The sequence below is a fragment of the Oreochromis niloticus genome, linkage group LG4, assembly GCF_001858045.2.
Source record: "Oreochromis niloticus isolate F11D_XX linkage group LG4, O_niloticus_UMD_NMBU, whole genome shotgun sequence".
NCBI classification, from domain to species: domain Eukaryota; kingdom Metazoa; phylum Chordata; class Actinopteri; order Cichliformes; family Cichlidae; genus Oreochromis; species Oreochromis niloticus.
In genome coordinates, this window is record NC_031969.2 from 31,433,541 (window position 1) to 31,458,810 (window position 25,270).

At 42.7% G+C, this 25,270-nt stretch overlaps 2 protein-coding genes across 10 annotated transcripts in view; one reads left to right on the forward strand and one right to left on the reverse strand.

Annotated features, from left to right (window-relative positions):
• Window positions 1–25,270, forward strand: part of nog1 (noggin 1) — a 101,786-nt gene that overhangs the window by 42,961 nt on the left and 33,555 nt on the right. For 2 of the 9 annotated variants that reach the window (XR_003219705.1, XR_003219704.1), the window contains exon 5: window positions 15,239–15,398. The exons of 1 other annotated variant lie outside the window; for it this stretch is intronic. The gene's annotated coding sequence lies outside the window, so the exon portion shown is untranslated. Of the gene's footprint in view, window positions 1–15,238; window positions 15,399–17,005; window positions 17,220–18,007; window positions 18,090–18,317; window positions 18,411–18,490; window positions 20,341–25,270 lie in introns of those variants that run through there. 6 more of the 9 variants (XR_003219699.1, XR_003219698.1, XR_003219703.1 and 3 more) reach the window with 6 other exon arrangements.
• On the reverse strand, window positions 19,457–25,255 carry cbx2 (chromobox homolog 2 (Drosophila Pc class)). Its single transcript, XM_005469064.4, has 5 exons — window positions 25,107–25,255; window positions 24,967–25,010; window positions 23,176–23,241; window positions 22,915–22,984; window positions 19,457–22,825 (listed from the first exon to the last, which is right to left on the reverse strand). The coding sequence occupies exons 1-5, from the start codon at window positions 25,176–25,178 to the stop codon at window positions 21,494–21,496; spliced, it is 1,584 nt and encodes a 527-aa protein (XP_005469121.1). The 5' UTR covers window positions 25,179–25,255; the 3' UTR covers window positions 19,457–21,493.

Consider the following 25,270-nt stretch of genomic DNA (forward strand, 5'->3'; position numbering starts at 1 on the left):
GAAAATACTCTTTAGGCAATAGATGAATGATGTGAAGAATCACGGTATAATTCAAAGATTGCATATACTTGTCATTACTTCATAACACTTCCAATACATAATTTTAATCTAAGGCTTTACTCGACATTGTGGTACTGCAGTTTTACTGTAAATGACAGAGCTGGGTTTTCTTCCCTTTGCTGTGTAACACACAGTAACGCACCTTCTTACAAACACATAATGATTTTATCCCAGTCGTTCTGAATCAGTAAAGGCAATGCATCTGTGTGTGAACTTTTAATTATTTTGAATTTAGTGGAATGAGTCTTGTGCAGTTTCCACCTGTATTAAATAGTCTGTACATTCTGTAATGGCCCATCAAAACATAATGGGCTTTTTCAAAGCTACACAGTGTTAGATTTTAACAACATTGCATTAAAAAGAAATATTGCGGCTGTCTTGTTCATTGTTATTCAAGCTGACATCTTTATATCTTTTTAATTTTTTTTAAACTTTGGCACCGCCGCTAAAATCTAAGGGATGCTCTGTGTGTTTGATCACAGCTGTAGGGTTTATAATATGAATAGTTTTAATGTAGCGTTTCTAATCATTCCAGTTTTGTGGAGCTCAGTTTTGTGTCTCACACTGACTGAGACAACCCCCCCACCCCCTCAGTTGTTCCAGAGCCTCAGTCGGGTAGACAGTGGGGCACCAGAAAGCCTGTGTTTTGTTTTAGTTGTGTTTAGTCCGTAATGATGCTCCTTAGCCTCAGAGCCAGCTCTGCACATATGCATGCAGCAGACAAATCCCCGCACTCGTCACCGGATGGTAACCTAAGGCCAAAAATTTGTACGACGCATCTTCAATAAAGTCGTCGTGTAGCCTTTGATGAATGTGTGTGTTTGCTGGATCTCAGGCGGTTGCTGCTGATCTGTTATTTCCACTATACTGTTTGTCCTCTTGTATAAAGTTCGCAATAGTCGGGATTCACAGATGACAAGCTGTGTGCATACCCAGCTATTTCAGGTTTTATGCATCATAGTCTGAAGATTTAGATGCGACTGCCTCAGTAAATATAAATCTGATCATTTCTAATATATTTAAACCCATTTTCTCTATTTTTGCTCTTTTGAAACAGGTGCCCAAGTATCTCTGTGTTTTTAGCAAACTGTCGACATTTAAATTCTTTTCTGATTGTTTTTACAATCCTCTCCTTGGAGAACTTTTCCTCATGTTTCTTATCAAATGAGGAACACAGGTTATTTTTTGTTCTTTCCTCTTCTTCAATTTCAACCTCTCTTTCCTTGGGTTTTTCCTGCCGTAGCACAGGCAAAGTGCTGACGCCAGTCAGATGATTTGTGTGTGGAGTAATACGTGCTGACAGAGCGCTCGGTGCCTGCAAATACCAGCTGCAGACTGGAGGATGCAGGGCTGCTAATGCCCTTCGTCACTTCTGAGCCGGTTCCCAGCTCTCTGCGTCTCTCTCCTCAGCCTCGCAGATCTCTCAAGTATGAGATACCCGGCAACGCATTGCTTTTAGTCACCAGCGATCCATTAAGTTAATGATCTCTTTGGGTATAGGCTCGCTTTACTGCTTTTCTACTCCCTCCTCCCCCCTTTTAACCTAATCAACCTTTTTTATTTCTATGCAGATATTCTGAAGCCAAAACCTTGTTGCTGATTAAATTCTCCTACAGGCTTCAGATATTTTCCTGATCAAAGCAAACTTCTCCTTGTTGGTTTTGCCAACAATATCAAACACGACTCATTCATTTTTCATTACAGATGATAAAAATTACTTTTGATAACTCTGACTGGCTCATTAATAGGCCAAAGGTAGCCTCTGTGGCACCATCATTACGAGTACAATAACAAGCCGAATGTGCCAGCTTAGTTTGTAAAAGTCAAGACTGTGGAGCAATGTTTATTCAGTGGGAATGACAAATTTCAAATAATGCCGTTAAACAGTTGAGCACATGAAAGGATGTGCCGTAATGATCAGGTTTGTAAGCTTCGAATACACATTTACTGCTGTACATGGGCCACAACTCTATAATAAAATGATACACAAAGCTTTCTGCTTTGATGAAAGCCAAAAAATACCTTTTGATCTTCTTAATGATAGTAGCTCAGAGAAAGTTTTGACTGGTAACGGAAAGTGCTCCGTTAAAAGGCACATTTGACTTAAGATACGGCCTTTAAACTTTAAGATGTGTTTTATATTTCAAAAGCTTAATTTGGCAAACATAATGAACCGCAGCCCTCGTTAATCCACCCGTTTCAGTGTGTGCGTACTTTTTTAGTTTTGATCTGAAGCCATGAAACTCTTATTTTGCATTGCATGCTATAGTAGATCAACTTATAGATAACAGATTAACCCTTAACGGTGCCTAACTCAAATTAAAAGACATTAACAATTAAAACACCTGGAGAATCAACAAGTGATGCTTTAGTACTTGTCAAAGATGAAGATAGCCGACATGATGTCACCCACCAGTTTGTGGAACTGACTGGAGCCTGTAGAAAAACAGGGCGAGCTAATATAGCTAAAGTTAGCATGTTTAAGAGACCCACAGCTAGACGCCTAGTCAGATATCACTTATTGATTTGGACTGCAGATGTTGAAGATTCAGAATTGGAAATTTGGACACCCCCATGTGGGTTTTTTGAAGCCAAAAGTGAGCTTATTCTATCAAGAGGGCGGCGTGCTAAAATATCAGCTAATGTTAGCGAACTTGGTTAGCAAGCTGCATCCAAACTGTACTGGTGCATCACACCGATGCTAGTTACAGATACCTCTGTAAAGCACGCTTCTTGAGTATATGGTGCTTGCTCAGGTGCTAACTGAGCAAGCACTTGATTCAAGGGTGAAATGAGTCCATCTGTTGATGAACAGCAGTTTAAATCTCTGTATAAAGCTACTAAGTGGGTCTTGAATTGAATGTCTTAAAGTTTCAAAATGTAAATGGTTTGCTTTAATTTTATAATGGATGGTTAAAAATGTGTCAAACGTCTCTGACATGCTTTCATTTGGAGTTCATTCATAATTCTCTAAAGCCTGTCAGCGAAGACAAGAACATCTTTAGTGACTGCAGGGATTTGTCTGCGTGCGTCTGTCACTATGAGCAAATCTAAAGACATGTAAATGGGTTTCACTGACTCACTGTCCAGATGTCCAGCCGTGGCTGCAGCAGAGCTCCCTGGGAAACGTCGCTGAATGAAGGCAGGTGTTCGGTCCCAGTGGAACAGGGAACATCTGTTTCTGTTGTTCACACACAACATGTTGCTCAGTTAAAGCCTCATTTTGTTCCTGCATTATTTTGTTAGAAAGCTTTACCCTCCTGTTGAATATCGGCTGCAACACCAGCGCTCTTAGTCTGAATAGGAACACACATAACCAGGGGTGTAATTTCCAGGGGGGTCAGGGGGGTAATCAGACCCAACCAATATAACCCCCCCCCCCCCCCCAATAAAATCATGAATTATCGTGCATAAATAGGCTGTTGATTTTCTTTACTTATTTCAGTTAATACCAGCAAAGTAGTTTCATGTTTGATCATCTGGGAATTTACCCAGATTTATTTATTTATTTGGACAGAGATCTTGACCCCCCCAATGTTCAGCACAAAGTTATGCCGATACGCATAACGCTTAACCCATTAACAATGTACACACTTGTGTAGACTGCAGTGTGTCTGTGTTGTGCTCACAGTGATGATACTTCTCGTCCTAACTGATAATCGAGCTGTATGGACAGTTTATTTTTAAAATGGTAATTCCATCTTCTCCCGACTCATAAACACAGTCTGTAAATTTTACCAGTACTGCATTAATACTTTCATAATTCCTAACACCAGCTCCTGTTATTGGAATTGTTTCAGTTCCAACTTATCTGGGATTTGGGTGGGAAAAGCGGTTTACGGGTTCTGAAACACCAGTAAACACCAAGCTGAGTCAGCCGTTTGGAGGTCAGTATTTATTTATGGAGACGGTTTGTTGTTTAACTCATTAGCTTATCAACATGAAACTGTCAAAACTTTATTTATTCCTGCACATTAAGCTATTTACTAAGAATTTTCCCATAGAGCCAAGGTTATTCCTCTTAATGATATCATTGTTTTGGCACTGACGTTTATGGAATTATATTGTTGGTTGAAAATTGATACAATTAATTGAAAATTGTACTTAACAGATGGTTAACTAGTTACTTTTTTGCCTCATGGATACCATCCACTTCCAATCAGATCACTCAAAACGTCAGTTTCATGAGCAAACATTTGGAGCAGGCGCACTTTGGCTGAGCCTGCAGAGTGCAAATCATTATCAAATGAGCCCGAGTGTACTCCTTTGAACGTCTTTCACCTACAACTGTTCAGTGTCAAAATTTGAGGTCTGGCATTTGGCAGTTTTTATCACTCAAGCTTTAACTTCTTGTAATTTCATGCTCTGCAATAAAGACTAATCACAAAAATCCAGAAATGTTCCTTTGTGGCCTGACGATGAGCCAGGTCTTATGGATTTTTGTTGGTTTCTGGAATAAACTAAATGTCAGTGATTGAGAAAATTATTTCAACCAGGCTACTTTCGTCTTTTATCTTTTGCTAAATGTTACTTCTGAGATGAACTGGCATAAATCAGTGTACAGAGAATATGAGAAACTGGTGTGCTCTGGGCAGACACGGCCTGTCAAAGGTTTGATTTGTCTGGTAAAAGATGCTGTTTGGCGCTCTGCCTGCTTCGCTGCGCTCTCCCACACATCGCATAATTGGAGGCCTTTGAAATCTCCTCGCTGCTGCTGCTGCTGCTCCTCGTCCTGGTCACGATGTTCAAGCTGAGATGCGTACCATGGCCGATGTTAATTTTTCCGGCATTTTTCTCTGCTGTAAATTTCACCAGGTTGATGATTTGTGGGGGCGAGGAGGGGGCGATCCTGCTGTTTGATGTCCAGAGCTCGTTAATCCAAACCTCATCTGGTATGCAAGGTCAGGCCGTACTTTGATGTGCACGGGGGCAGCTCTGCCAAGCCCAGAGAGCCGACAGGGCACTGTTCATTTACAAAAAAAAATAAAAAATCAGGAGCCGTAGCAGCCTTGACACATCTTGGCTTTTGTCCATCAACTACTGTGAAGACGAGGTCTAGCTTGATGAAGAGGCCTCTTAAGCCTCCTGCAGCTAGGAGAGCACGAACATTTCCTGAGAAACTGATTCAATACAAGTCGTTCCCCAAACTCACGGGTAATTGGAGGAATGTGTGAAACTTTCATGTTTTCCTCGGGGAGCCACCAGCGCGGTTTAGAAAGAAAGCACCATGACGATGCAGAATATATAAACCCAATATTGGCATGTGCTGTCATACTGCTTCCATGTGTTTCCTTTTAAAGATTCGCCATATATTCCTATTAAAACAGCTTTCACGCCTTTCACCCCTGAGCTGCTTGACAATAAAACAAACAATAATTGGTTTATTTTGGGATTTTGATTTGTAACCGGTTCAAATCCTTTGGCATTTTTGGCTTGCGGTCCTTTGAAACAGAGAAGAATGAGTGGAAACAGTGTGTTTGTTATGTAAAATTAAGCAACAACGGCCCCTACTTTGCACCCAGCGCAGGAATTCACTGCAATTAACTCTTGAGCGTCGCATGTAAATACGAAGGGGTTCGGGGCTCCGCAGGCAGGCCGGCGCTCTTCACACACTGGATCCCGGGCCTTTGTTCTTCCAGGGCTTTGGCCGGCCGCCACACTGCCTCACTTGGCAGCACCTAACTATAATTTTCTCACAATGCCTGGCGTGTGAGCCGTCCATCATTCCTCTCTGTGTCTCCCAAAGCTCCCCTGGCCCACTGGCACCTCTTAAGCCTCCAGCATTTTCAGGTTTACCCACTCCTGAGCGCATGCCAAGTCTTTTCTATCATCCCGTCATCTTGCACAACCAAACAAGCTGCCTAAGGATATTTATTAATTCACTCTTCACACTTGGCTATGCTTTGATCAGATGGTAAGTATCTTGCCATCTGATCAAAGTATCACTCCTGTATCGCTCCTGGAGGTGTTTTGATATTCTCAGATGTTCTGTGGGATCGCTGCAAATTGTTTCCAGGTCCAGCTCTGTTCAGTGCACCTACAGTAACTTTAGAAAGTAATAACAAGAGTGCTGCTCTGTACATGTTTTCCTCTTGCTCCTTAAATACCTTTTAGATGTTCACTTGATTCTGAGAAGGCAGCATGATATTGGGGTTTAGAAAGAAATCCTCAGGTGCAAAGGAAGTGGCCACAGCATGGACAGAACCAAGCACAGGTATGGCACTTTAAGCTCAGATTTTAGATTTTGTAATTTGATTACAAATGATTGCTCCAAGCCTGTGATTTTATCCATTTAATTTTTTTTCTTATCTGAATTTTTCTTCAAGTTGAAGCAATGCATAATATTCACTCTCTCGCTTTGTACCATCATGACATAAAATATACATAAAATAAAATGTAAATATGTAAATGTAAATATATAAATACACAATTTTTCTTTTTCTTTTTTAAAATGCAGTGTTTGAATTAAACCCAGCCTCTAAGACTGAAAAATAAAGTTAATGCAGAGTGCCAAAAGTTGCAGTTCCTCTTTTGGCCACTTGAGGCTGGCTCCGAAAACAATTTATTCCCCATAGACTGCTACATTAAAATGGCGAAATAAACACGCCTGTTTTTTGTTTTGTTTTTTGCCTTACTGGATAGTTTCCTTTTCATACCTACTGTGGCTGATTTTTTTTTTTTTTTTTTTTTCTATAGCACCTGTCCCCAACCCCTGGGGCACGGACTGGTACCGGTCTGTGAGTCGTTTGGTACCGGGCCGCGAGAGTTGAGGCTCAGGTGTGAAATTTAAGGTTTTCAGTGTTTTTATCGTTAACTCTGTTTCCCTGGGTCTTTTCCCCTGTTGTAGTTGTAGTTGTGTCTTATTTTGAAAGAAATATTTACACGTTACCATAGCGACCAGATAGCATTAAGGCAGAGGTTCCCAAATGGTGGGGCCCGCCCCCTAGGGGAGGCGCAGAGCCATTGCAGGGGGGCGGGGTATGAAAAGGAAAAAAAAAAAAGAGCGCTTGGACACTGGACAGGTTTTTGACGGGGCCCCCACACAAACGCAAAGCAGGAGATGAAGCATCGCCAAATATGTTTCCAAACCAACTTCCTTCCAAGCCAACGACTAGAAAATATGGTGAAGCATGTCTTCCCTTTGGCTTCACCTGCACAGGTGCCAAGGTAGGTCTCCCCTGCAAATAGTTTTCCCTGCGTCGGGAGCAGCGCTGGGCTCTCCAAATCACGGACAAACAGTATCCAACAATGTTGATTTTTAGTTGACAAACCCTTCTTGTAATAACTACTCCTGACATTTTGGACATGTTAGCTCTTTATGCAGTAAAGTTACAGTGGGATACAAATAATATCAGGCTGATCCTGCCGTAATTTGTTCCCCCGGTTCAAATCACGGACAAACAGTATCCCACAGCTGGTTTTGTTTTTGAACCCATTTTGCACAGAGAGGCATTTTTTGAAAAATGTATTGACAGCAATGTTGAATATTATTACACAGGGAAAAAAACAACTATATGTAAAATAATCACACCGTGATGCCTCTGCCTTTCTAAATGCAGGGACAGTAACTGCGTGTGTATATGTAAGCGTGTAAAAACTGCAGATAGATTAACAGTATTTTGTCTCTATCTGCCATTCTGCAATTCATCTCATGTAAACAATAACGTGGCGCACAGCATGACGTGAAAAGAGGCACATACCTTTGTCGTTGCGTGACGAACTCTGTAATCCTCGTCCACACGTAAACTTAAAAAAGGAGTTTTAAATAATCTCCGTTTTCGGTGAATCGCAACGCCGTTTACGTGTTGACGAAAGGCCCAAACGCATAGAAACAGCTGCGTTTTCAAAAATACCCGTGTAGGTGTGGACGCAGCGTAAAAGAGTTAGTAGTGTATTTTATTACTACCTGTAATTTATTGCCGTTTACTTGTATTTGCTTAATTGTTTACTAAATGTTTGAGGTGTGAAATAAACCGCAATGGAGCAAAATATGTGTGTGTGTGTTTGGAGGATGTGTTTGTGCGGGGGGGGCGCGAACGTTTTTTCTTGTAAAACAAAGGGGGGCCTGGCAAAGAAAGTTTGGGAACCACTGCATTAAGGGACAGAGGATGTTACTCTTAATGTTGTTGGCGCATTTCAGGAGGACGCTGCTAATAAAGTTACATACTTACACAGTGAATTCGGGTTTATTATTATATTTACGAGATACCACAGTTTTTGTCTCGGTCGTATCTTTTTTTTTTTTTTTTTTTTTTTTTTTCTGCCACACGTTAAAGGCTGTTCCGTGAAAATATTGTCTGACATTAAACCGGTCCGTGGCGCAAAAAAGGTTGAGGACCTCTGGTCTATAGCTTATTCAGAGTGTTGCTGTTTTGTTTGGATGACCTGACGCAGGAGGTTGTAGCTGATTGGTGTCTACTGGGTCTCACCTGGACTAATTGGAGTTGCTGAGTAGTATGGCTGTGTGATACAGATAATCTTCTGTACACTAATTAAGCCACCAACTGTTTTTCATTGGTGGTAATCAAGGCAAAAATGCTGAACATAATGTTAGTAAGAAAGAAACGGAGTGTTATCTGACCTTCCAAAAGTCTATAATATATATTATTATAAGTTTATTATAAAGAATTCTTTAAAAAGCCACCAAAGATTAAATAATGAGAATGAAGCTGAAAGCTTCCAGTCTTGTTGTATTTGTTTTGTAACTGGAGTCTTGTCTTTATGTGTTTATCCTTGGTCAGAGGTTTTGGTTCAGGACTTTCCACAGTACTTCAGGGTCTTGGCAGCCATGCGGGCACTGCAACCATGATGTCTGCTTTGGGAATTTGGGTATAAGTGTAGCAATCCAGCGATCTGGATTGTGTGGCTTTTCTCTCTTTTCAGTAGGTGTTGAACTCTGCACGGACACACCGAGTGTTCAAAGATGTTCGGCTCAGTTATACGGGAATTTGCAATGCTCGGTTTGAGGGATATTGTGAAGCGTCACTGCAGGTAAACAGTCTGCGTGCTGGCAGACACAGATACAAGCAGATTGTGCAAAGGTCTGCCAGGAGTGCCGCTCTGCTAGGATGCATGTTGTGCGAGGAAATGAAGTTTGTGAAAGTCTTTTCTAAACTTTGGCTTAGCTGCTGAGACTGGAGTAGCAGTTGTGGTGTTTCCCTGTGGGTATAAGCGAGTACTCAGTGTGGCAACCTCCCGGGTTAAATAAACTACAAATAAATAGCATTTTCTGAAATAAGAGCAGAAGATAAAATAAGAATAAAAACTTGAGTTTGCAGATTTTACGATTTTATCTAATGGTGGAACATAAACCTCCACAGGACGTACAGATTTACTTCTGTTTCAGTTCATTACATAATCAACAGAACCTGAAGTTCAGCATTAAAGGTTATTGGGAGCGAAAGCCCTCCAGCACCAGAGACTGAGACCGAGCCAACCGTGGCGTCTCCATCCTGATGATGGAGCACCGCCAATAGCACGCCTGTGGGTTTCTGATATGATTGCATTCTGTCAAGGTGCTGCACAGGCATGTCACATAAATACTCAACATTTCATGGGCATGATGACTTGAGGCGTGAGCTCAGATATTTTAGCAAATGTGTCAGCTGCAGAGGTAAATATACACATGGTGTACATGGCACTTAATCATACGGAAAACCTCACTGACAAGTATCTCATCACGGTACATAAATTTAGTTTGAAAGGCATTTTCAGTTTTTGTTTTGTTGAAATACTTCCAGCGAGCAACTCCTCCTAAAACCACAAATTGTCATTTTTGCATTTCTGCTCGTGGACAGATGAACAAACGTGCTGTAACCTGCTAATTTAGGAGAAAACGCAACATGTCCTCGTACTTCAGTGACAGGAGATTGCCAGTTAGTTCTGTAACAACATGGATTCAAAAATAATGTCCAGAAGAAGCATCATCTGGACTTTCACTCGGGAGATTGGTGCTCCTCCTACATGCAGGATTAAGCAACAGACACAAGGGCACAGGTGTACTGTTGAGAAATTTGGGTCTATTTTACCCAAAATATGACAAAAAAATAGGCAGCAATGCAAATTAGCTATTTTAAGAACTAAACGGGCTCATTAAAAAGGTCACCACTGTCACCAAAGTGCTTGCTCATAGGGGGTCATATGATTGTTGGGTTTTTCTCTGTATTTATTATTGTGCGATCTGTTGTACAATATAAAGCGCCTTGAGGCGACTTTTGTTGTGATTTGGCGCTATATAAATAAAATTGAATTGAATTGAATTGAATTCACAAACCAAGGCCTAGGTCAGAAACAAACCAACCGACAAATGAGAGAGAAGACAAAGGGAGAAAACCGCAGGGACAGTAAGTAAACTCAGTGCTCAGTCCTAAACCCCCATGCTCTCACAGCAGATGGTTTGGTCCACTTGTTAGGTCTGTGAACTTTAACCAGCCCTGCCCTCAGCCTTTTGTTCAGCTACAGGAAAGACTGTAGCAGCAGATGGGTACCTCAAGAGAAAGACAAAACATCATTAATGCAACTTACAAAAAGCATTGACAAACACTGTAAACCAAACATGCCTGCCCTCATTTACAGTGCAATAAAATGTGCTGAAACACACTAACCAAACACAACAAACCCTTCCAGGGGGGACTGTCCTGTGCACTTCCAGTGACAGCAGTAGAAAGGAGCTCAAATGGGACAGAATGGAGTGTGATTTTGTTTGGTGTACAGTGCACGGATATTACCAAATTGTTACTTTGATTCTTCACAGGTGAATCATAGTTTTTCAGTTGCTCTTTGGATAAACTCGGGTATAGAAACTTTTTCTCACGACTCTCACCCCATAATTTACATCCTCTTACTCACTTTAATACGTTGTAAAGTGAAGATGATACAGTATCGTTCTTGAACCGTTGCCAGCGTGAGGTACCTTTGTTTGCATACTAACTGGCCTCAGTCATCAGGCCTCTCCCCTGCATATTTTGTGGGTAAAGGGTGCTGCTGTGGTCCAAATGGAGAGGGGGAGAGTGAGGGAAGAAGAGAGCTTATGAAAGACAGGAACATGGGCAGTAGGCGGCATAGAATGGAAGATTTAAGATTTGTCACCGAGCCATGGAGTGGAAAGAAGTGCTGCAAGTCTGGAGAGTGGGTTTCCACTTCAGCCTAATTCAGTGTGAAGTGTTTAAGACACACGAGTTTGGTTTGAGGAGATAAATGGGAAATCCAGGCTATTTTCCGAGGCCGACACCTCTCCGCATTTCAGCTCCATAATTAACTCTCAGTAGGTTTTCGCCACAATTCACTGCAGGTTGGCGATTCCGTGTTTGAAGTGTGTTCTTCGATTGACGTCCACATTTGTTTGACAGACAGCTGCCCTGTTTTGAACAGTGTGAAGCTGCTCTGAAAGGTATTTCAGAGGATATGTGCCATCTAGTGGTACAGATGTGTGCAGATGTTTCCCACAGCTGCACTGAAAGTGCAAGTCGACGGATACGGAGTGCAGTTTGTCTCTGCTGTGGCTCGAGATTAAAAAGCATAAGTGCACAGCATGCTAACTAGCACTAATGTTAGCAGATGGTGAGCTCTGAAGACTAACGCTGAAGACTTTATGTGAGGAATGATTGATGTGTTCTTAACACTTTCCAGTTTTTAAATTCTGTGTGTGTCTGTGAAGACAGTTCCTTCTCACAAACGTGACCTAAATGACATGTTTGATGACTCGGCCCTCACACTCTGAGGCCATTGGCTCTTTTAATGGCTGTTTTATTACCTTAGCGTGTTAACCTGAAGCGCCGCTTGCCGCCTAAGAAGGAACCGAGGAGCTGCATGAAAATGATCACATCGCAATTATATCAGCCACTTTGTGCGACTCCTCACTGCCCAGCTGTCTGCCGCCTGCTGCCAAGAAATGGATTAGTTTCACTGCTCCTCTAATAAGACTGTTAAACCAGCAGCATGAGCTCGAATAAATGGATGAAAGCTACAGATAGAGGGATGGAAATAGATGAATATTGTCAGGCTGCAGCCAGTCGTAGCTGGAAAACCTGGCCGATGCAAAGGGGGGATTCTCATTATCTCCAGGAACAGTGAACACCCAGCTGGCTCTTCCTACAATCAACACCTGTCAAAGGTTCTCACGCAGGACACGACAGCGTCAAACAGAGAGAGTTTTGTATACCCGGAGGGCCGAGTACAATCCCGGCAGTAATAAAACTCGGGCAGACCGTGTTGGTCCTGTAAACGTAATCTGCAAAGTGTTAATTACAACCTGGCGCCTCTGTGAAGCCGTGTGTGCTGGAAGTCAGCTGAGTCGTCAGCGGCGTCCCGATCTCCTTCCTAAACAACACAGCTCGAGCCGTGGCGACAGACCTTGGAAACGAGATTTTCTCTCCGTTGGGGTTCCTGTTTGAATGGGCTGCTTTAAACAAATTAAGAGGCAGTCAGATGCTGTGTTTGCGTGACCCCCTTCCTCCTCGGGGGTTAGGGTTGGGGTGGGGGTAGTAGGGCGGGGCGCAACCAGAGAGCCCGCGTTGTTTGCTGTCATTCATGTGGAGGGCCGAGGGTTTGTGTGTTTACCGCACGCAAGTGACACTCAATGAAAATGCTGCTCAAGGTCCATTGCAGGCCACAAAGCCAGGAGACGCCACGGCTGTGAAGCTGCATGGATTAATCGATTAGCGAGAAGTCGGCCTGCTGGAAATTTGAGCTCTTGCTCTGCACTTTTTTTTTAAAGTAATTCCAGCTTCTCAATGTGGAATCAATCAAAAGGATTTGTTCGAATGTAATAATAAAACCGAACCTCTCTTTTTTCCTGATTGGTTGTGGGTTTATGGGTAAATCTGTAAATTTATTAATCACCGCTCGTTATGCTCACTCTGGTTTTCTGGAAACTCTCCCTCTGCCTGCGTCTCTCACTGTAGCCCCAGAGGACAGGGCTCAGTCAATGAGCCCCGCTCTCAGATTTTCTTATTTTGTTATTGTGTAATGGTTTCCAAAGGTTGATGGATGGCTCCTCTACAGGTCTCCCTTGAGGAGCAAACCCCTCTATCTAGACATTAATCTACTGCTGTGAGACAGACACGCTTGTTTAGCTAGCACAAAGCCCAGTAAGCTGTTGTCTCTGAGAAAAACCTGGCCGTCTCCAGAGCCACTGGAGGCAGCGAGGGCTGGAGCCAGAGTAATGACCTGTGAAATTCACCGATAGAGTTGTCGTGTTGCACGCAGGTCCGCCGGCACCGGGCCTTGTTCACAGCCCACTGCTGGTATCAGTGCTCCCCTCCTGATGCCGCTCAGCCAAAAGGACTCCAGATTAGGAGAAAACCAAAATGCAGTCTTTGTAAAACTCTAAAAAACACTTTGGAGCTTTGTTTTCCTCTAACGAGTCGACGATAAACTGCCCCTGAAATCGACCTGTAACGAGCTGCTCCTTGGTTAGTTTTGTTCTAAATTATTTGGTTAAACTCAATATCTGAGACTAATTTCCAATGTGCTGTATCATAACAGCACTCTCAAATATTTACTCGGCTTTGTCCTGTGAAACGGTCAATATTATCTCTCCCTCTCAATCAGATTAGGATGTGAAGCTGAAAGTTGAGGAGGGGAGCCTTTGACGGCAGTAATGAAAGTAGTTGTGTCTTCCCCAGAACAGATTAAAGAAAGATCAGAAGGGCAAACTTCCCGCTGGCCTCTTATGTCTGGTTGATACAGTTTGACTTAGTTACCCCAGTTTCACAGCGGAGGGAGATTTCCTCCTTATTCTTGCCCCGTGGGTGTTAAAGAAACCGCTCTCTGGGAGGAGAACAGGCTTATATGTCAAAAACCGCTTGGGTACATAAACGCCTCTTCCTCTTCATCATCCTGCCTCCTTTATTCTCAGTTACTTTTTAATAATGCTTTACCAAATTGCGTTATAACATTATCGCTGCATGCATGACGCACGTAAATTGGTTTGAGACCAGGAGTCGTCAGCTAAGCTCGAAGCAGTTGGAGGCTGTAAGGTGGAGCTTTGCAGAAAAGATAAATGTCAACTTAATCGCGTTTTGATAACGGGCTTCATTTTGGAAAATGAAACATGCTGCGGCTTATCATGTCAATAAGACACACACAGGGATAAATGTGTGCTTGTTCTTGTTGTGTACTTTTGCAAAGTTGTGGTTAATCATCTCCATGAGATGAAGAGCACGCAATAAAAAGAAAAGTTCTAGATGAATTTCACTTGTTCGTTGTTGCTATTTTTTAATTTTCATTTTCTGTTTATCGCAATAATGTTTGTCCTCAATAATCAGTCAGAAATGAAATGTTGTGAAAGTTATAGTCTAAGTTTATATTATACATATTGGTATGTTAACAGTTGCTGAGTTACTTTATGTTATTGATATTTGGCTTCTTCTTCTCAGCCAAGGTGATGGACTGCCCGGAGTATCCAGCCACGAGGTTAGGATGAGCAGTCACAGACACTGAAACTGTGCAATCTGTTTGCATAAATAAATATTTTTAGTTTTAAAATGGAACCAATAAGTGTGTAATATTAAATGTTTCCTTCAAAGTGATGAACCAGGCACATTTTCTTCATGTCTAAGGTGAATATAGCTCTGTTAGGTTTCTATTCTACTGTTATTGGGTTTATTCAGAAAGTTAAAGTTGATCTCGTGTCAGAATTTAACAATCCCAAAAATCTTAACAAAATGGATTAAATAAAAAGAAAAAAGCATATAACCTGTGAGTTTCCTTGTATCAGGAGTGTGATACATCATTGGATGTGCCTCAGGGCTCATGTTTAGGACTTTTTATCTTTACAAACTCCCTCCTCGGTGACGAAGCACAGAGGTGTTGCTGCTTTACGTTAACGTTGCTGGAGTCTGCTGGGCTGCATACAATACGTGTTGCCTTTGGAAATATGTTTCCCTTTGACCTCCCGAAGCATTTAAGCATCAAGAAGCAGAACATTTTAAAAGCCAGATTTCCCAACTGACTTTCTAACCCAGCAGATTTATTTTAAATTCCTCTTTAAAAAAAATTAATTCATGCATTTAATTTTAGATTTGCTGCTTTTTTAATGCTTTAACGTGGCTCGACTTTACTTTCTCACATTTTTACAGGTAGCCGAGTGGCAGTTTTAAAAGTGTTTACAGAGCCAGGATGACATCAGATACCATGACTAATCAATAGGAATCCTCTCCGCCTGCTTGCCCTTCAGGTGTCCGTGAATTCGGAGGCACGGAGGTGGAGTTCATCTGGCGTAATAAAAGTAAGCTGGGAGGAAAATGTGACAGATGTGGAGGCCTGTGCCAACGAGAAAAGCGAGAGTGGGACTGTCAGACATGTCGACTCCGGCGTGGTGATGGATGAAGAGTGAGGTAAGACGGATGACATCGTCTGTCTGAGGCTGTGTTGTCATAGTGGAGGATTGCCGCTTGTCTTAACCTCTCAATATCAGAGAGCAAACTGAAGTTTGTTTACACTGCTCCAGTGGAGTGATTTAGAATGAGGGGCGAAGGAGACTTGGGTGTAGGTATGCTCGCTGGAGGGTTGGATCGGGTTTCTAAACATTCCCTTTGAAATCGAATAGCAGCCATCCGAGGCGTTTTAAACCCAACCAACCACGATTGGCTGAAATCCTGAAGGAAGAGAGGAGCCTAAAAACAAATACAAACACAAAATTAAGATCAATCCCAATAATGGCCCCTACGTCCCAACATTAGTCGGCCTGAATGCAGTGATGAAGCAGAAATGCTTGGTTTAAGGCCAGTATGGAGTCGTCCTTTAAAAAATAAGATTTCACAAGTATCACATCTGCATATAGATGTTTTTTATTTCTCAATCTATTAATTTATTTAGATTTTATTGCCCTCAAAATAAAGTAAAATCTTTTCTGCAACCAAGGTGAGCAAAGGTGAGTAAAATAAAAACCCGTAGGAGCCCAGTAGTTTTTTTTTTTTTTTCGTTTTTTTTTCTACTTTTAAAAAAAAACTTTCAACAGTGCATCATGGAAAAAGCTTATTTCTATCTTTTAAACAGAGGCCGGGGTTAAGAAGAGAAGCTGATTGATTTACAGCCTCTTGTGTTGCTAAAACAATAAGACGTCCTGGGGAAAAAAAACACAAAACATCCCTGGAGATGAACTTGCTGAACACTCTTCAAAACAACTGGGTTTGGGGTGTGTGTTATTGTGATGGAAGATGGATTAGAGTCTGGCTTATTTTGCCAGGAGTCAGGTGTGGGGTGGGCGAGGGCTGTCGTGGATCGGAGTCGGTACATCGGTGCCGGGGGCGAGGTGAGGGCTTGGGCTCGCTTCCAAACCTGCCTGAAGTCACTGCAGGGCTGGGCTGTTTGGTGTGCGTGTCTGTGTGAGCGCACGCGTGCGTGTTGAGTTGGGGGCGTGGGGTGGGGATTACACTGTCACACTGTTCACACTGTTTATGCATACCAGGCCACTGTGAGTGCCTCTTTGTCGCATAAGTGTTTACTTGAATTTATTTTGGGAGAATTCCACATGACTGGGACGGGGATCTCTATAAATTATGGAATAGAGCGCTTTGTGTAATGATAACTTCTGTCAGTTAGTCAGGCTGTGTGACAGTGTTTTTAAGAGCGTGTAAATACAGGGGTGGTGAAAGAGGGAGAGGGGCGTCTGTGTGTTGAAAGGTGCTGCAGACTTTCCTCTTCATTTAGTCTCCTCAGCAGAACAATAGCAGTGCTTTAAAGTGAGCTTCTTATACCACGTCACAACATATTTTACTGCAGAGTTACTCATTTACTGTAATTGGATATAATTACATTTTACCCCGCTGAACACTTAGATTTCACATTTGAGAATATACCGTTACGCTAATCTGCCACATTCATTTTTTACACAGGAAAAAAGGTTGATTTAAAGTCTGTCACGATTAGTTGTGATTAAGTGCGCTCACTGGTACGTCTTGCTTAATTGTGTCTTAATTCTTCATGGCGTACACCAAACGAGGTGTTGGAGCCGTTCCTCAAAAATTTGGGTCATGATGGCACGTGAGTCTCCTGTCCCACTACATCCCAAAGGTGCTCAACTGGTCGGGATCTGGTGCCTGTGGAGCCCATCGTGGAGCCAGTTTGGACGAGCTGAGCTTTGTGGCACGGGATGTTATCCTGCAGGAAGCAGCTATCAGAAGCAGCCAGGCAACATTTTTCCAATCGTTCATTGTGTAAGTTTGGTGACACCGTGTGAATCATATCCTCAGTTTCCTGTTCCTTACCCAGATGGTGCCACGTGATTGGCTGATTACGTCTGTGTTTACGAGGGTGTACGTTTCATGTTTTAGATGAAAGTGTACGATTGTGCTAATCCCACTACATTCAGTTTAAGTAAAGAGCTAGTCACAAGTAATTCCTGAAGTTTAGTAAAGCACACGTTGCTTTCAGTGCAGTTGCTTGATGGAGTTGATGTAAGAAGCCAGTTTAAAGCTCGTGGTTGAAATAAAGAGAAAGAAGTGACCTCTTTTTTTCACATTGATTTAAAAGAAAAAATAATGAAAAGGGACTCTCTGCAAAGGAGACTGATCCCAGAGGCTGGTTACTCCTTTAATTTTTTAGTACATCTTATCAGAAAGACTATGATGTCATTGATGCATCACTGCATGAGGGAAGAAATGGGTTGCAATAAATTTAGAGATGACTTTAAACAGCTGAAATGGGAGTTAAACCATCCAGCAGCGCTGGATTGTACTGAGCTTTCAGGGGGTACTTGGCTGAAAAAAAATGTCAAAGGAGGCACTGTGAGAGACGGCTGAAGTCAGAAATAAAGGGGGCCTCTAAAAAAATTCAACAGTCCAAGCTTCTTTTTATTTCCCCTTCCTTTATAGTAGTGAATTAGCGCAGCGTGTTTACAGTACAGGTCAGTTTAGCCAGGGTCGTAGTATATACATATAAAATCGGAATCTCCAACCTAAATTTAACAACAAACATCTCTGTGCTGGGCTATGCCCTGTTTCAGTTGGGTCTGTGCCAGGACGGCTACTGTAGCTCGCTCCCTTCCATTACCTGACACACAGGAGCTGCAGCTCCCGCCCATAAAGGTAGTAGCTCCTCCCACTGCAAGAAAAAACACTAACTCATAGCAGTGCTTATCCTGTTCTTATATCCTGATCCTATGTAGGATAATTGCAGTAATGAAACAGTGAAATGATTTCTACTTATATTAAGAGGAGCCAAGCTGATTTAAAACAGCTTAAAATCAACATAACATTCAGACATCTCCCAAATCTCCCCCTCTCCTTCATACCACTCGTGGCACTTTCCCCCAGGAACCTGACTATAAAAGGAGTCCAGCGGGATCTGGACTGGTTTGGCAGTTCCTGGGTCCAAACCAAAGGACAACCGAGTGCAGTCAAGGAGAGGTGAGGAAAAGCAAGTTCATCAACCCATATTTAAATCAACCTTTCATGGCAACAATACACAAACTGTGTGTTGTGTTCAGAGGTTACGGACTCTCCGATGGGTCTTTGGTGTAGAGCTCGACTGTTGCCTGTCACAGGTTTGTGGGTTAGAGATGCAAGATTTTTGGACGGCCAATCAGCACGGTACTCGATGCCCACACAGACCTGAGGACAATCCCATGGAAATGAGCATCTGCAACTGAATTACGGAAAGTAAAGTGAACACACGGGCTTATCACGAGCACGTACAGTATGTTATCCACGTCATCAGATGAAGTTGCCGTGGAAACAGAAGTCAGGCTTTATTTCTCTTGGCAAGCATGTGAAATTAGGAAGTGCAGTCATAGATAAGAACAAAATAAAAGTCGGTGTTGCCAGAATATTTTCACCGGTGGCCTGATTTTTAAAGAGCATGTCATTTCTGATTTTATGATTAACTTATTTAAAGATTTTATTTTTGATGTATTAAGGTCACTGTATTCAAGTGGAAGCATGTAAACAAACCAACAAACTCGTTACAATTATTGCTAATTAAGACACTGACGAACTCTCAGGTGCACGCACCTTCAAATGCAACACCACCATCTAGTGGTTGTTATAATAGTTGTGCACAGGACTTGTGTTGGGCTCCTGCAGTGGAGAGATTTGCAGACTCGCATGTGCATTTTTTTAATTTGTTATAAACTCTGAATGTCTCCTCTGCATCAAGAGAAAGTGATAAAAAACTGTAAATGTATAGAATTGTTTCTTTTTCTGGCTTCTTTCATTGATTTTTTAATTTAGGGCAACACCTAATAAGTCCTCTAACATTGGCCTGAGGATTTCAATTTGGTTGCATGGCAAGAAGAAAATGGTAGAAAAATAGCAGCATTATTAATTCTGAGTTTAATGTTGGGATTCGTCTGAAACTGCGATGTTAAATTTATATAAATATAAAGCAAAGCAGCCAACGCCACGAAATGTCTCGTCTTATCTGATAAATGAAAGAAAACCCCGAGCCAGACTGAAAAGTTTGTACCTTTTTATTAGTCACTTTGACAAGTGGTACAATACAAGGATTTATGACACTGTGCTATCCCCCAAAAGGCTTTTAATTTGAAATAAATAGTAAGGAAAACATTCAATGGAGACGGTTAGTAATCTAAAAAAATGGCAAAATGTATATGAAAAGTTCCTTTATCAATAAAACAAGTAAATATAAAAACATAAGAAGTCATATTAACACCTTGCATTACCCCGTAGTCTATCACACGGTGCTGATTACACCAGATATCACACCCAGTCTGTGGTACATTGCTTTACATTGTATACAGTGTGCTGCAGCTACATGAAGAAGAAGACCCTAAACCCACAAATGTACCTATTACACATGCAACAAAAGTTGATGCTGAGTGCAATCTACTTCTGTAAACTGCACCTACACCACTCGTATGGTTCCAATTAGGCCCCAAATATTTCTCGTCTTTACATCTGTAACAGGTCATCCAGCAGGGCTTTTCTTTCCCCTTCCAGTTTCACAAGAATACAGACGAGGAAACAGAAACGGCGTAGTCTCCAGTGGATGCTCAGGAGAACTCCTTTATTGAACAACCTGAAATTCTAGCTATCTTTGGGGTAATGCCTTTGTGTTTAGTCTGAGAGAAAGAAAGGCACAGTCTGCAGAGCAGGATTAGACACAAGAGTTCAGACGAAGTGCTTTGTTGCTGAACTCCTCTCGAGGGAGCAGAAAGTAGCGCACACTGTTGCAGTTTCTTTTCCGTTACATCAGACAGACCCCTTTTTTTTTCCCCTCTGGGAGGCCGAGCCTGCAGCTCCTGAACCCATGCACGAGGGGTGAAATGAGAAGACCACAGCTGCAAGTAACAGGAAAAAACGAAACAGAAAAAAAAAAGCCCTTTCAGTACTAGGCACCGGTTTCGAAACACCAGTACACACTTGATAAAACCTGGTGTTTTGCGGTCATCTGTCGTTAAGCTGTCCATGCCTGACCTTTTCCGGTGCGTCTGAAAGGCTCGGGTCCTCAGGTGTGCGGCCCGCGATCTTTGCAACAAGACCGCTTTCCTCAAAGATTTCAAGTCACAGAAGACGCAAGTCGCTGGTGAATATCTCGTGGAAGCGGTGCAAAGGAAGAAGAGCGAACCTCAGCTGGGGCCGAGTCTTATCTGAGCGTCGGAGGGGAAACGGAGATACTGTATCTGACTGTGCATGCTTCAGCCCATTTGGAAAACTGCGCTGATAAACCGGCTACATTGTGGAATGAAACTTCTCTTTGAGGTGATAATGGTGCGCACAGTTCAACAGCATGTGGAGCCAGTACAGATGCGGGGTTTTCTTTTTTTTAGTACACAGAAATTAAACAGCATCAAAGTCCAATACATTGAGACCTATATAAAAATATATATAAACACAATGATGATATACCCTGGAGAGATTTTTTCCCAAAGAAATGAACAAACAAGAGGTAGCTAATTTCAGAAACGTTACAAAAATAAACCCTATCGACTCAACGCTAAGATTTAAACTGGCTGAGCTATAACGACATGGATTCACAACATTAAGAGATTATTCAAACCTAAATGAGCTATCCATAAAAGAAGCTAGACCTCCTGCTCACACCAGCCTTTCATAATTTCTTCATAAAGACATTCCTTCTATCTGCTGTTATATAACAAAGCAGAGGATACCTCAAACACACACACACAAGATCAATGTGGATAAATGTGTGAGCGCTAATGTTTTGCACCGATTCAGCCGCCCGTGGGGGGGGCGTTGCTATTTTAGCTCACAGCTAAATGTGATTTTGATGAACCGCTCACAAGGGGAAAGGATTTTTATCAAGTTTGATTTTTTTGTTTTTGTTTTTTTACATGCGCAAATAAATAATTACTATCAATAAATGATTTTTTAATACCTCACAGTCTATCGTTGACTACAAAAAGATAAAGAACAAATTGACCCACTCATTCATTCATTCACTCCCTGGTGTGTTTCTCCAGTTGTCTCAGAACTTGAATCCACTCCGTTTGCTCCGGTTTGCAGTCAAATCAACAGTTGCGAATGCTGAAGAAGCCCACGCTGGTCGGCGACTCCTTGACTGTGACGGTAACCAGATTAGCGGTGACATCCGTTACGAACACGTGTTCGATCAGGCTTCGCGTAGGCTTCCAGTCCTGGCTCTGGACAGCTACCTGTCCGGCGTAGGAAGAATCCTGGTCCGAGTCGGAGCTGCTCTCCTCCTCTCCCGTGCTCATCTCGTTCATTTTGGCTTTTTTGCCGTCTTTAGAGGCCGACCTGTCCTGCTGGCTCTGGACATCTGTGGGGGATTTATGCACGCCACTCCTCTCCAGCCTTCCTTGGACTCTCGAGGCCTGGATGTCGTTCACCTCTCTGACCTTGTCTGTGCCGGGCTGTGTTTTTCTGGCCTGCAGTCTTCCGGGGGTCGCGGGACTCTTTGGGGGATTACACTCTGGATTTTGTGTCACAGGTTTCCGTGCTGGGTTTGCAGCATTTCTGGGGCCTGACACTGGCGCCGTGCCGTTTCCAGGAGCATCATTGCTTTGCACCAGTTTGTTCTGCAGGTTGAGGGGCTGAAGGCCCTGATTGGAGGAGACGTTGTTAGATGGCAAGGACGCCGCTGTTTTAGCACCGGGTGTCCGCTGCGGTGTCATCACAGGGGCCGGAGGTTTCTTTTGTCCATTAGGGGAGCTTAGTGTATGCTGAGTGGTTCCTTGAATGGGGTGTTTGGATGTATTCAGATTCAGCGCTGCTACGCCTTTTGATTTAACAGGAGCTGCTTTTAAATCCAGGCTTGTCCCACTGCTCATACCGGAGACGGGAAGTTTACTCTCTGTGACATTTCTGCTTTGGCTGGACTTGTTCAGCGGGAGAGAGGAAGGCTGGACCAACGGCCTGCCAGATCCCACAGAGCTCAAGGAGTTTTTAACAGCACCGACCTGGGCGAGGGAGCTTCTGTTCGGACCACCCACCGTATCCCTGGCTGAGCCCCGGTGGAAACCCATGAAGGTAAAGCTGGCCGGGTGAACCGGCTTCTTGATTGCTCCTGGAATATCCGTATCTTTGGCTGTCTTGCGCGGGCCCTTGTTCTGCTGGAACTCCTTCACTTCGGAGGGCAGAGGTTTCCTGCTCCGTTTCTTGGGGGGCTCCTGTTTCGCCATGACTATCTGTGCCTTCTTCTGAGGGACAGGATTCAGCTCTCTCGTTCTCACGCTTGGGCTGACTTGTTTAACTTGGCCATTGTCGTCATCGTCATCATCCGAGGACGACGAGGAAGAGGAGCACGAAGATGAGGAATCGGACGAGGATGACGACGAGCCAGACGAGGAGCTGCTCGACTTTGGAGCTTCAGGCATGTTTTCCTACGTTTTTAATAAGAAGGGAATGTTAGATGCTCTGTTCGGGACTTAATCCTGCAAAAAATCAGAATTATCTTTTGAATTAAACTTACAAGGATTTTCCGAGGCCGTCCTCTGGGCCTCTTCCCTCTTTTACGCAGCAGAAGCTCCTTTTCCTGCTCTCTGTAATACGTCAGCAAACATGACACAAGGAGTCATCAAAGATGGCTGTGTGACAATTATTAAAGTGGTATGAATTTGTAACATATTTCATATTAATGTTGTGTGTTTTAAATGGTTACGACTGCAACAACTACAGCATCGCGTAACACGGCAAACTTGAAAGTGCGGTAAATCTTAATGTAGACACTTACTTCTTGTTGAATGCAGCCAGCAGTCTCGGGTCGAGGATATTTTCTTGGGGCTCCCAGCTGTTGTGTCTGACATGAGCAGACATGGCGAAACATTAACACACATTTTAGTGTTAATCCAAATCAAAAACTAAAGGTACTCTACAGTTTGAGTAGTGCTTCCAGATTTAGAAAACGACCTTTCAACAGAGTCCATTCATTGAGGAACACAGGACTCTGTTGTTCTAGCAGCCATAAACTGAGTACAGGCAGTCGCTCACTTTATTTAAAGACCTCTCAGGTGAGCTCAAAACAGGACGAGAACAGAAATCTAATACTCGGGAGATTAAAACAACACTACAGCTGGTGACAGCTTGGCTTTATAGAGATAAACAGACCCGTGTAACCACAAAGTCATAAAATGCCAATTAGTAAACAATATCTTAATATGTGAGTGAAGACCTGTCTGTACTGCATTCAGCTACAAAAACTGTGTTTATTAAAGAGTAATAACGACTGGGCCAGTGGATGACAGATACGCAATCTATAAAGGGTAAAAGTTAAAAATCTAATCGATTCTATACATCACACCATACGTGAGGCATCAATCAAACTGCTGACTTTAGGTACTACACTGAATCAGTTTTTTTCCCTTCTTTTGTTTCCACAACAAGCACATGTGTGTTTGTTGAGGCAGGAAGTAAGTGCATTATTTTGGGTCATGGAGGTTACCAACATGAGTGAGAAGTTGTAAAAATACAGAATGAAGATTTTCTTTTTTCCATCAACACAAATAACTTTGTTTTGCAGAGCTTTGTTGGTGGTGCCTGCACACGATGTCAAGGGCTGACTGTTGCACTGCTGAGTTATTGAATTTGCCCATTGTGGCGTTGTTCTTGTTTGTTTTTCAATCTTATATCTGAATCTGAAGTTTGAGCGTCTGTTAGCTTGATTCCTGAGTGTGGCTGCATCAGTGGCCCCATTCAGTGACTAATAATTTGATAGTGAGCATAAATTGAGGAGAAAATAACTAAATGAGCAGAAACAAACTGAAAACAGGCCTTTTCAATGATCACACACATGTCTAATGACCACTCGCTTTATCAGGAGCTGGTGAACGGCCCATTCTGATCTGCAGTCACCAGTGAAATAATCAACCCCCACCCTTTCGTTGCGCGCACACACACACACACACACACACACACAAAGGATGTGGTTCTAACAGAAAGCCATGGAGCTGGCAGGCAACAGTGTGCATTGATGGTGGATTACAGCAACAATGTGAAGTGAACAGAGAGGGCAAGTGACAAGAAATGAAGGCGTAGTGGAGATTTACAGGCACAAACATGCACGTATAACACACACTTCGAGTGGAACAGCACAGAGAAATACTTATATATACATTTAAATCCAATATCAAGTAACCATCGTGAATTTAGCTGAATTTAGGATGCCCCAGTCCGCGTCAAAGATATAAAAAAGATAAACTTAAAACCGATGAATAAAATCAGCCGACGTCATAACTCAAATGAATAAGCTGATGTGTGAAAAGATGAATAAGCCCTAAAGTATTTTCTTTGGCTATCCGCTAACTTCCAAAACGTAAATATCGAACAAAAGGAAGCAAATGTGTATTGTGTAAAACCCTCAGGTGGAAAACACGGAGTTTCATTTTACTGTTGTTGAAAATCGGATTCTTGTGCTTTTATTTATTTTTCAAAAATAAAAAGAAAGTTGGGGTTTAGCTAAAAGCAACAAGCGACACGCTGTTGTTGTTTTCATTGTTTCGGCCGGAGCAGCACCACTTGTACTTACTTGGATGACCATCCCCTCCACTTGACGAGAAACTCCAACTTTCCCTGAAAGAAAACCCCCCAAAAGAGAAACAGACCGTTTGTAAAACAGGAGGAAAAATACGTGGATAAAATCTAACACCGCGGTTTCACAGCGCTGACCTTTCTCATCCGTTTGTTTAAGATGCATTCCGCATCAAAAACCTGCTCTCCCACGGCGCTCAGTTCCTCCATGTCTGCCTTCGCCCTTGCATAAGAATCCTTTATCAAAAGAACAGCGCGGCGCCCGCACGGCGGAATTACGCTGGGACCAAACCGGATGCCCA

Coding starts and splice junctions, on each gene's coding strand:
- cbx2 (XM_005469064.4), bottom strand. CDS start 25,178: ATGGAGGAACTGAGCGCCGTGGGAGAGCAGGTTTTTGATGCGGAATGC. Junction 22,985..23,175: donor CTGGCTGCATTCAACAAGAA/GTAAGTGTCTAC, acceptor GACGTATTACAG/AGAGCAGGAAAAGGAGCTTC. Junction 22,826..22,914: donor GACGGCCTCGGAAAATCCTT/GTAAGTTTAATT, acceptor TTAAAAACGTAG/GAAAACATGCCTGAAGCTCC.